We start from the raw sequence: 11,412 nt of genomic DNA, 5'->3' as shown, positions 1-11,412 counted from the left end.
TGACACCGCCTTGGGCGGCTGTAGGGGCGGGATCGGTTCGGGAGCGCCATTACCGCCGCAATGACCATGTCAGATGATAACATCAGTGCGACGCACACTTGCTGCATCGCGCTGACGTGTCGCAACTTCCCTCCCCCTCAGGAGAGGGACACTGCGATGTCTACGTGGAGCCCATTGGGCCACCAGGGAGGGGTTCGACTGGGCAACCTGCAACCTGTTGGCGGCCCAGCCGAACTAGTGGCTGCCATTGTCGGGCTGACTCAGGAGTCAGACGACAGTTAACACAAAATGGCGGCCGTGACGGTGCGCCCTCTTCTTTAAGAGCGGCCGCACCACCCGGCCACTGGCAGCTTCCCAACTCGCGAAGCTGTCGGGGGCACCGACCGGCGATGGCTGTGCTCCCGCGGGGCAATTTCCCCCGCAGGGCGGAAAAGGGGTCGGTGCCAGTCAGTAAGGGGTCGGCGCGCTATCAACAAGTGGTCAGAGCGCCGGGTGGGGCGGAAACACGGGGTGCCGGCCCAGATGCAATTGCTGATGGGTCGCACTCTCCACCTGCCCCCGGGCGGACAGGCCACCCTCTAAGAGGCAGTAATGGGCCTTTTTAAAAAAAAAAAGGGGCAATTTCGGCCCCAATATATTTTAAAATTTTATGCTTCTCTATTTCAGGTTTGCCTTTTCCCCACAGCCCCAATCTTTGTTTTACTCTCTCTAACATTCATAAAAAGTTGAATTTTAAGAGTTTACCCACTTCCTGGTTCGCTATCTGTGAGGATTCTGCGTTTTGATTGGCTGTTTAGACAGCTTGTTGACGACACAGCAGCTCGCACTAAGGGATTCCCACTATACATGAATTACACCTTGACAAACCCAAAATCTCGACAAATCTCTTTGTGCGAAGCTTACTTCAGGGCCAGCGGCAAAAGCCTTTGCTTCGCCACTGATCGCAAATTCCGGGCCAATATATAATAGTGACACAGTTCAGCAGAGTCTCAGTTTTGATCCCAGATCTGTGCGATTAGCTGATCTCAGTCAGCATGCAGTCGGAATGCCAAACTAGGCCTCAGCAGCTCTCAGCTACGATTAGGGAAGGTGAGGGGTGAAAACAGCCTGGATTCATCCTCCTGATCATCCTCCTGACATCTGCTGGAAAATGTACATTTGTACATTAGGTTAGGTTCAGTTATGGTGCTCTACATGGATGAATAGCCTACCACCAATAATTATGTAGAATCATACATGAAGAATGGCCATTAAGCAAAGCTATGGAGGGCAGATAGCACCCACAAAACTGTACCCAACAACAGTGAGAACCCCGAGGAGAGAAAATTGGAATGAAAAAATCCTCCTATGCTTTTCTTTTTGTTAGCACACCATACATTTCCTGACCAGAAACTTCTTGGCAATCTTCCACATTTACTAGACATATAATAAGTGGCATTTAGCCAGATATGATACTGTACCACTTCATCCAATTCCAGACCAAACTCAAAACATAGTTCATCAAATTCTTCGTCAGCTGTAAAACAAAATAAACAAGATCGGTGTTATAGAAACCAATTACTGCACAAAACTCCTGAAAGAATTACCATATAATTTTATGCAGTTAAGAGTGAATATTTGCGGAATATATCACTCCTACCCTAAACACCCTATTTTGCCCAATAATGCACTACTTACAAAGGTTAATTTTCTATGTATGTTAATAAAAAAACACATCTGTACCTAACCAGCAACCTAAAAATTGAAATTGAAATGGAAATGTAAAATGTACATCTGACAGCTCTCTGGGAGGACAGTATATCGGGTTCAATTTTCCCCAATGCCATTTTTTGGCGTATTGGAAGAGTTATGCCCATTTTTTGGGGGCCGACTATGCCAAAAAAAACGTTAAAGTTTCCCCGTTCTAATTTTTCAAATTGGCGTCACGCAGCTTTGGGGGGTGGAGCCTAAGGTCTGCGATGCAAAAAGGATGTTGCCATTTCTGCGCAAGCGCGGAAAAAATTTGACATTTTCTACATGACTGGAATGGGCGCACATGCTCAGTACACCTCCCGGTCGACATTCAGCCATTTTTAAAGTCAGTTGCGTGTGAGAACTATTATTCTGAGTGGAAAAAAATCGGAGCTGCAATATGCAACGCAGCTCAAGGACCAAGAATTTCTAACAGGACAAAATGGAGGCCCTGGCTACTGCAATTGAGGCCAGATGGCACGAGCTGGACACCAGCAGAGGTCAAATAAAAGTTTCACCAAAAAAAATGAAGAAACGCTGGAAACTTTCACAAGATCACTGTTAAATGGTGACCACCCCGAGGTTTGGAGGCCAGTGCAAAAAGTGGCAGGACCCTGGTCAAGCAGGTAGTGCAAGTAATATTTTCATTTATTCACTGGAATTGCAATTGTAAGTGTGACCATCTGTATAATCAGATCAGCCATGACCTTATTGAATGGCGGAGCAGGCTCGAGGGGCCAAATGGCCTACTCCTGTTCATGTTCTTATGTCCCACCCAGCAGAAAGACACCCTCTCTAAAAAATTATTTTTTTTTCTTTGCAGAGGAAGGTGGCACACAAGAGAGAGAGATCTCTAACAGAAGGAGGCCCGGCAAATCTGCACCCACTGTCACCCGTGGAAGAGTGGGTCGCTGCTTTGATATATCCTGCCTGGAGAAAAGCAACTGCCACTGTACAAGTTGGGCCCACGCTCGAGGGAGAGGGCAACTCCTGCAAATTCCACAGTCTGGCTTTGCTAAATGTTAAGTACTGCGTAGGCTAGCCATGCTTCAGTTCATGGGGATGTCTCCGTCAGCTACGCTTCGGTTGATGCAATGTGCTATCATTCATTGTGGTCCTTCAAATGAGCCTGCTGCCTGCGCTGTGTGAGCCTACTTATGCCACCCTGCCCCCTCCTCTGCTGCTAACCATTTATCTGTTCTGTTATAGTTTGCAGAACTTGAGGTCAACCCTGACGAGGCTGAAGCCGATGCAGAAGATGATTCAGAGGCGGACGAGCCTGAAAAGGAGAACATCTTCCAGTCCCACCTTCCAGACCAAGAGCATGGGGGTGAGGGAGAGGATGAAGCCCCCACTGTTGTACTCAATCTGGAGGAGGTGCAGGTGCCGCCCATTGAGGTGCCAGCCGCTTTCCTGACTGATGCGAGTGTTGGAACATTTTAGGGTTTCACACAGTCCGAGGCTGCGAGTTCCAGTGGGGTGCAGCAAACCACACCCAGGGTCTCACCTTCGGAGGCTAGGGGTTCCAGTGGGGTGCAGCAAGCCACACCCAGGGTCCCACCGTCCGAGGCAGCGGGTCCCAGTAGGGTGCAGCGAGCCACACCCAGGGTGAGGAGGGGAAGGAGAGTTTGACAGCGCTCTCCTGAGATGCAGGATCTAACAGATGTGGTTCAGATGATGGCAATGAATGGGGAGAGCATTGACCTTATGCGATCACTCCTGGACAGCACGGTGGGGTGGGTGAAGAGGTATCGCGACTGTCGGGAGAAGTAAGAACACTCTCGTGAGAAATGGGAACACTGTCCGTGCGCGAGGGACGCAATGTCGCAGGTAGCTGATACATTGTGGGTGAACATTAGGGAGGAAATGTCAGAGGTAGCTGCTGCAATAAGGGAACACGCCCAGACCCCGCGGCCATGGATGGAATCAACTGCCACTCCCACGCCAATCCCCAGACCATTCTCTGAAGAGGCCGTAGCCGGGCCTTCCACATTACCGCTTGCCCACGCCCCCCCAACAAGAAGCGCACATTACCCAAGATGCTCAAAAAAATAAGTTTGGTACTAACCAGAGAAACACTGCGCCACCGCCTGCGAGCAGAGGTGGCATCAACAAGACCAAGTGCAGCGGGCGGTCTTAGAATATGGTGGAGGAGAGATGGGTGCAGCCTTTCTTTGCGCTGTTGTTGTTGTTAGCTACACTTGTAATGTTCTCAAATTAAAAGTTTTTTGTAAGTGATGTAAATTTACAAGTTTAAAAGTTTGTAAGTGATCTTAAAGTTTGATACAAGAATATTTTTATTAAAGTTAAGTACAAACAAGTGTTACAATTTTGAATAAAATATATATTTTAAATTATAATTGAATCATTTATATTTATTCCATTATTGACACAACTTTTTGAACTAAAGAAGAATCATTTACATTATTTGTTCCATTAACACAACACAACATTACAGAACAGGTCAAAACAGTAAACACGGTCTATTTTGAATAGTTGCCGCTGAGCTTTCAGGCAGCAAAGCGTTCACAGATGAGCTGCTGGCGCAAGGCTCGAGCAATTGTTAAAGGGGCACGATGGCACGCCCTCCTCCACCGTCGTGCTCCGGGTTCAGGTAGTTGCATGGCTTCCTCGTCCTCCTCCTCCTCATCTGCATCTTCCTCCCCATCATCAGCCACTCTCACCTCAGGTGAGTCTTCCATTACCAGCTGCTGTTGCCTCATGATGGCTAAGTTGTGCCGTACGCAGCACACAACAGTGAACTGACCGACAATCTCATGGGTGTATTGCAAGTAGCCTCCGGCATTGGAAACGCTGCTTTAGGATGCCAATGGTCCTCTCTATTATGCTGCGCGTCGCAATGTGCGACATGTTGTATTCCCGCTCAGCTCCGGGTTACGCATAGGGGCGTCATGAGCCAGGTGGCGAGGCCATGCTCTTTGTCCCCCCAGCAGCCAGCTCTGCCCTCCTGGCTGCTGCTGAAACATGGCAGATAAAGCACTCTCGCGTAGGATGAAAGCATCATGGGTGCTTTGTGGAAATGTATTTTTATCTAAGCTGCACCACACTGTAGTTTTGTGCCCTTTTAATATAAAACAAAATGGAGTCCTGTTCCTTCTAGGAATTTCTGCAACAAGCAGTCGGTTTGCATAAACAGCTAAACCTGGCTTGAAATGGCTGATAGCCACCAGACAGCTGGAGGCAAGTCCTGCTGAGACAAGTACCCCTCCATGGTGCTCTCCTATTGTCTATACGACACCAGTTCCACTCCACCCCACTCTTTTCGAAGTACTCAAACCACCAGCCATTATCTCTTGTAGCGACCTCATCCATTTGATGCAAAAAGATAACTGACCAGGAAACTGGACAATCCTGACACAATGCTAGGCAGGTAATAGCTCATTACCACACTCTCATCGAGTAATGGCCGGCTGGCCAACTAAAACCCTGACGAAAGGAAATATCGGGAAACCATGTTAGGACAAGGATGTAGTAATTAACTCTTTATCTGTATTCACTGACTGCGAGACAGAGCCAATACACAGGGAGAGGCCATAACTTGGATTTTACTGTATAAATATCTCATGAAATTGTACCATTTCGAAAGTGTTCACTTAGCCATTGACTGAGTGTGACCTTTCCCTTGCTAGCAAGTAAATTAAAATAAACTTCTGCCGGAGCTGAAGGTGTCTGAGTCGTTTATCGGGAGTTGAGATTTCGACAGCTCCCAGGGTATTTCGCATCAACTGCCATGGGTGCGATGCATGTTGTCACAGATGAGCTGCACGTTCACGGAGTGGAAGTCTTTTCTGTTCCTGTACATCTCGGAATCTTCCAAAGGTGCTCACAAGGCGATGTGGGTACAATCAATACAGCCCTGTACCTTAGGGAAGCCAGAAATCCTGGAGAAGCCCACAGCCCTTTCACGCATTGCCCGGAGAACTTTATGTAGTCATTCCTCCGGGCATATAGTGCAGCAGTCACCTGCCGAATGCAGATATGTGTTGCATGTTGAGAAATGGCACAAACATCCCCAGTTGTGGTCTGGAATGATCCACATGCATAGAATAAAAGTGCAGCTGTAACCTTTACTTCAACTGACAAAGCGGTCCTCCTGATGCTTCTAGGTTGCAGGTCTGCTTTTACTAAATCACAGATCTCGATTACAACTTATTTGCGGAAACGCAGCCTTCTCACACAGTCTGCCTCACTCAGGTGCAGGTATGAACACTCGATATACCCGATATGGGCAAGGCCTCTTGCACATCATCCTATGTGTTCTGAGGTTCCTTAGGTGATGCTGTCTAATCAATCTTCTTCTCCGCAGCACCATCATGCAGAAGGCTTGCACGAGGGATGGCATTGGCAATATTGCCTCCATAATTAAATTGTAGCTTTGCAACAACCTCAAAACAGCAGGACAAAGCACTCACACGTCTTCTTCCATCTCTCTCTCCAAGGTGGATGCCCTAGTATGGACCACACTCTGGTCTGAGCATGCGCAATAGGCTTGCTTAAAACAGGAGCTAGGCATTCAATTAAGACATTTGGGGCAACAAAGTGTAATGCAATTCTTGAATTTTTTCAAAGTACCATCCCACCACTGAACCTCTCCTCACCAGGCTCGAGGGTCAGAGCGTTGGCCGGCAGAATCGTTCCCTCGCCCGGCCACATGGACTCGGGGCTCAGCTTCCACCACAAACCCCCACCCCAGGTTTCTTTTGAAGCTGGTGAGGTGGACAGTATCGAGGATGAAAACAGTGCTTTTAGAAATTGATCATTTATAGCCTAAGGGTTCTCATCCCTTATATGAGAAATATAAGTGGCTGGCAGTTCAGTCAGTTCGGTTTCCACCTGCTTCTTTTGAAGCCAAGCCCCAAGCCCTGTGTCCAGGCAAGGGAGCAATTTGCTGGCCGATGCTCCAACCCTTGAGCCCGGTGAGGAGACGTTTGGTGGTGGAGTGGTACTTTGAAAAAAAAAATTCAAGAATTGCATTAGACTTCCAATTTCTCTCTTTTGACTTTGAAAAAAATAAGATTTATGATGCATATTCTCTGCCTTCTTCACTCCCTCCAAAACTTCAGCTAAAAACAATGGCTGATTTCTGCGCCGATTTTGTAATGTGCACTGATTTTTCTTAAGTGCCCAGAAGGTTTCTTGGGAGTGGTCACATGTGCAGTCTTAGGAAAAATGTAAGTTGGCCAAACTTGCTTAAATCTGAAAAACTGGCGCAGATATCAGGTTACGCCCCCATGACGCAAAAAAATCGTAATCTAAACAAAAATCATACCTAAGTGAATTACCCTGGTGCAGAAACTTTGGGGAAACTTGGAGATTTTTATTTACTCAAAAAGAAATGGTGCACACCAAAAAAACGGCGCAAATAATTGGGGAAAATTGAGCCCTATATACAGCTATAAGATAATGTTTAGTGAATACACAGCTCAGTGCCAACATTCAGAAAATGCTGGTCTCAACACAAAGCAGTTTTCATGTCATTTCAGAGCACTGCAGCTTTGTTATGGGTACAGAAATGGGCTTCAATCAATCAAATCTGTAGAAAAAATCATTCTAGATTATTCAAAAATCTGACCCAAGTAAGTTTACAAGTACTGCACAAATGCATTTTTGAGAGTGTTCTCTGGAGTTTTCCTTTAATGTTGGAATAGCTTACAGTAATTTACAAAGTGGTGATCTGACGACATCTTAACAAAAGATAATATACACAGAACCACAAACTTACATTACTAAATTTATAGGATCAATGTTTCCATGAAAGGTAATTGGTGAAATTTTTGGCTTGTAAACATAATTGTGATGCTGCAAGTCACATTGAGTTGTATTGCCATGTCATTTGTGTGTAATACATCGAACTATAGAAGCACTGACCACACTCGACCATTCCGCTGGGCAAGTCACATCATCCACATGCTTGACACAAGACTCCCAAAGCAAGCGCTCTATTCGGAACTCCTACATGGCAAGCGAGCCCCAGGTGGGCAGAGGAAACGTTTCAAGGACACCATCAAAGCCTCCTTAATAAAGTGCAACATCCCCACTGGCACCTGGGAATCTCTGGCCCAAGACCGCCCTGTTGAGGAAGAGCATTCGGGAGGGCGCTGAGCACCTGGAGTCTCGTCGCCGAGAACATGCAGAAAACAAGCGTAGGCAGTGGAAGGAGCGTGCGGCAAACCAGACTCCCCACCCACACTTTCCTTCAACGACTGTCTGTCCCACCTATGACAGAGACTGCAATTCCCATATTGGATTGTACAGTCACCTAAGAACTCACGTTTAGAGTGGAAGCAAGTCTTCTTCGATTTCAAGGGACTGCCTATGATGATGATGTGTAATGCAACAGAAACCCGACAAGGTTTTTTTCATGTCCAAATAAAAAAGCGTTTTATCCAGCACTGTTTCATTAAGTTTCCCAAGGAAAAAAAAAAGGATAATTTTAAGATTTTTTTTTGTTTCCGTTTTTCTCCCCTCCTGAAGACACAGTGGCTCAGAATTTGCGGTCGGGATGACAGCGAACTAGCAGCAGTCGCTGTCATTCCACTTTGAAACTGACTCCAACTTCGGAAATTGGAAATCTCAAAATTGCAGTCAGTCATTGAGAGCTTCTAAAACAGGCTGCCCTGTGCACACTTCCCCAACCCACCACTGAGCCGACAATCTGTTTAATCAGCTAAATTATTGAAACTGATGACAACTTTGGCTTTTCTGCAGTAATTACTCTGTTAAACTCCCCAATAAAAAGTTAGACCCAAAGGAATTAGGTGTAACTGGGGTTTCAACTGCGTATTGACTGCAAAACAAAGATTAAGGACCTCAAAAACTAATTTTAATTTTGTGCAGTGTGAAACTGGTGCATTTTAATAAAAATTATAAATTTTAAGAAACTTTTCAAAAAAAGTTTATACATTTTTTTTCTAAAGCTAGTCTTTCTTTATTTCAAAATTGTCTTCGCCCCATGTGAGAGCCCCAATCTTTGTTTTGCTCTCTCTAACTATTTTTAAAAGTTAGAATTTTAAGGGCTAACTCACATTCTTGTTCGGAGTCTGTGATAACTGCCTTTTGATTGGCTGCTTAAACAGCCTGTTGCTGTCACAGCAACTCAAACAAGGGGATCGCTACTACAGTCCGTGGAACGGAATTGAAAGTCAGAAAACCTGAAGTTATCGACACAGGGATGGTGAGATCCTTGTGCACAGCATACGCTGCTGACCGCAAATTCCAGGCCAATCATCATCATAGGCAGTCCCTCGTAATCAAGGAAGACTTGCTTCCACTCTTAACATGTGTTCTTAGGTGGCTGTACAGTCCAATATGAAAACCACGGTCTCTGTCACTGGTGGGACAGATAGTCGTTGAGGGAAAGGGTGGGTGGGACTGGTTTGCCGCACGCTCTTTCTGCTGCCTGCACTTAATTTCTGCATGCTCTCGGCGACGAGACTCGAGGAGCTCAGCGTCCTCCCAGATGCACTTCTTCCACTTAGGGCGGTCTTTGGCCCTGTGTCGGTGGGGATGTTGTACTTTATCAGGGAGGCTTTAAAGGTGTCCTTGTAACATTTCCGTTACCCACCTTTAGCTCATTTGCCACGCAGGAGTTCAGAGTAGAGCACTTGCTTTGGGAATTTCATGTCTGGCATGCGAACTATGTGGCCTGCCCAGCGGAGCTGATCAAGTGTGGTCAGTGCTTCAATGCTGGAGATGTTGGCCTGGTCGAGAACGCTAACGTTGGTGCGTCTGTCCTCCCAGGGGATTTGTAGGATCTTGCGGAGACATCGTTGGTGGTATTTCTCCAGTGACTTGAGGTGTCTACTGTACATGGTCCATGTCTCTGAGCCATACAGGAGGGCGGGTATTACGACAGCCCTGTAGACCATGAGCTGGGTGACAATTTTATCTTGTTGGTGTATGGCTCCATGGGTACTGACTGCTCTATGGTACTTCATCCACACTGATAACTCTTCAACTTCAACCCAGACAGCGGGTGTTGTTGGGCTATACGACTGAAAAAGATTTTACAGTCGAGGTCGATCCTGTCCTCACCCAATGTCTACACAAGAACACTTTCCAGCAAGGGTCACTAGCGAGATTGTTGGATGACTTTGCCCTCCCGAACACAAGAGCGGGGAGGGCAACTGCAGCACCCAACCGGTCTGAAATAAGCAGAGACCAGGATTGAACTTTTGGGACCTTTGAATATTTATTACCCCTAGGCCAGCTTTTCTACTTTGAGAGATAATTATATGATGCAGTCCAGAACCTGACTGCATTAGGAATGGTGCAATATAAATAAAAGGGTAAGAAAGATTACATTTTAGAGTTGACGGCATTCAACGTCATGATACTGTGGTAACTACTTCAGCAGATTTTAATTTTTTCGCAGAACGATAGAAATATATTAATATATTGTACAGATTAAATGGATTAAAACATAGATCATATACCTTCTTGCAGCAATATCCCTCCAAAGAACATACATTTACATAGCCTTACTACATGAATAGGTTCTCCACCCTTCCACAGTAATGTGTCAGAATTAAGGAGTTAGCTATTGGAAGCATCTTTGGAAAATAAGCACAGTTCCGCATTTTTTTAACGAGTTTACAATCCTCAGTCTGATTCCTTCACACCTCTCTCCCTGGTGCTGACAGCTCTGCGCTCAGTGCACCGCAAACACGGCTGGGGCTCGGACACTGCATGATGCAATCAGCAGGAACTGCCTCCGCACACGCGGTGTGGGACACAGGGAATGGATCGGAACCTCGGGGGATGGCTCCAGACATTGTGTTCTGAGATCCACATTCTGTGATCCAGGCTCGCCCGCCCCGCTCCAGGTCATCTCCCTGCCCGCGGTCCTCACCCTGCCCCAGCCAATCGGCCAATCTCCCTCACCCCCCAGCTCTTCTGATCCCCGGCACCCTCCGGCCGCCGGCCGCCGGCCGCTCCCGACAGCCAAGACCATGACTAAATGAATGAATGAATGAATGAACTCACTGTACGTGCGGCCCAAAGCCTGGAATAATAAATCCCGCTTCACGCTGACGGTAGGCATGGCACTAACCGGCAGTAACCACCACGGCGAGCATGCGCACAAGGTGGAAACCAAGCCCCCGCTGCAGTTGTCTTTCCCACTCCTGAGCCTATTTCTTTTGCAGTGGATTCACCAGATCACCACCCCTGCCACATAATATGCGTGTTTAATTTCTTAAAACCCTCACGCAGTATTTTATCTATATTTCGTTGGCGGCGTTTGCCTGCGGGCAGATATGCAGGTGCCTCCTGGAGGAACACTGTCAATCCGCAGCTTGTCAGGACCTCAAGGGCAGGGACATTGGTGCTGAGTGGGAGAGGACCTCGAACTAGCAACTCTGCAGGAAAGAACAACCTGTTGGTAGAGGGCTGCAAATACTAAACAGTCTGGACATTAGTAATAAACAGCAACATATCATTTCAGCGCTGCAGATACCATAGTCTATGCATCAGCAGTAAAGAGCAACCTGTCATTACAGGACTGATTAGGGGTGTATATCTCAGTTGTAAAGAGAAACTTGTTAATACAAATCCATAGGGCGATATATGATACATCACTAACATCATGAGACTTGACCACATGATTTTTAGTTATACTCCATCAGTAGTTGCATTACCACAGTAGTCCACTTGTGGAGC

The 11,412-nt window shown here is 46.7% G+C and overlaps 1 protein-coding gene across 1 annotated transcript in view; it reads right to left on the bottom strand.

Annotated features, from left to right (window-relative positions):
- Positions 1 to 10,833, bottom strand: part of farsb (phenylalanyl-tRNA synthetase subunit beta) — a 72,533-nt gene extending 61,700 nt beyond the window's left edge. The window contains exons 1-2 of the mRNA XM_070883598.1: positions 10,738 to 10,833; positions 1,461 to 1,516 (exon numbers count right to left, since the gene is read on the bottom strand). Of these exons, the coding sequence (XP_070739699.1) occupies positions 1,461 to 1,516; positions 10,738 to 10,795 (114 nt within the window). The 5' untranslated portion in view covers positions 10,796 to 10,833. The remainder of the gene's footprint in view (positions 1 to 1,460; positions 1,517 to 10,737) is intronic.
- Between the last annotated feature and the right edge of the window lie 579 nt (positions 10,834 to 11,412).

The sequence above is a fragment of the Pristiophorus japonicus genome, chromosome 6 (assembly GCF_044704955.1).
Source record: "Pristiophorus japonicus isolate sPriJap1 chromosome 6, sPriJap1.hap1, whole genome shotgun sequence".
Lineage (NCBI taxonomy): Eukaryota > Metazoa > Chordata > Chondrichthyes > Pristiophoridae > Pristiophorus > Pristiophorus japonicus.
This window is presented reverse-complemented; position numbering and strand designations above follow the sequence as displayed.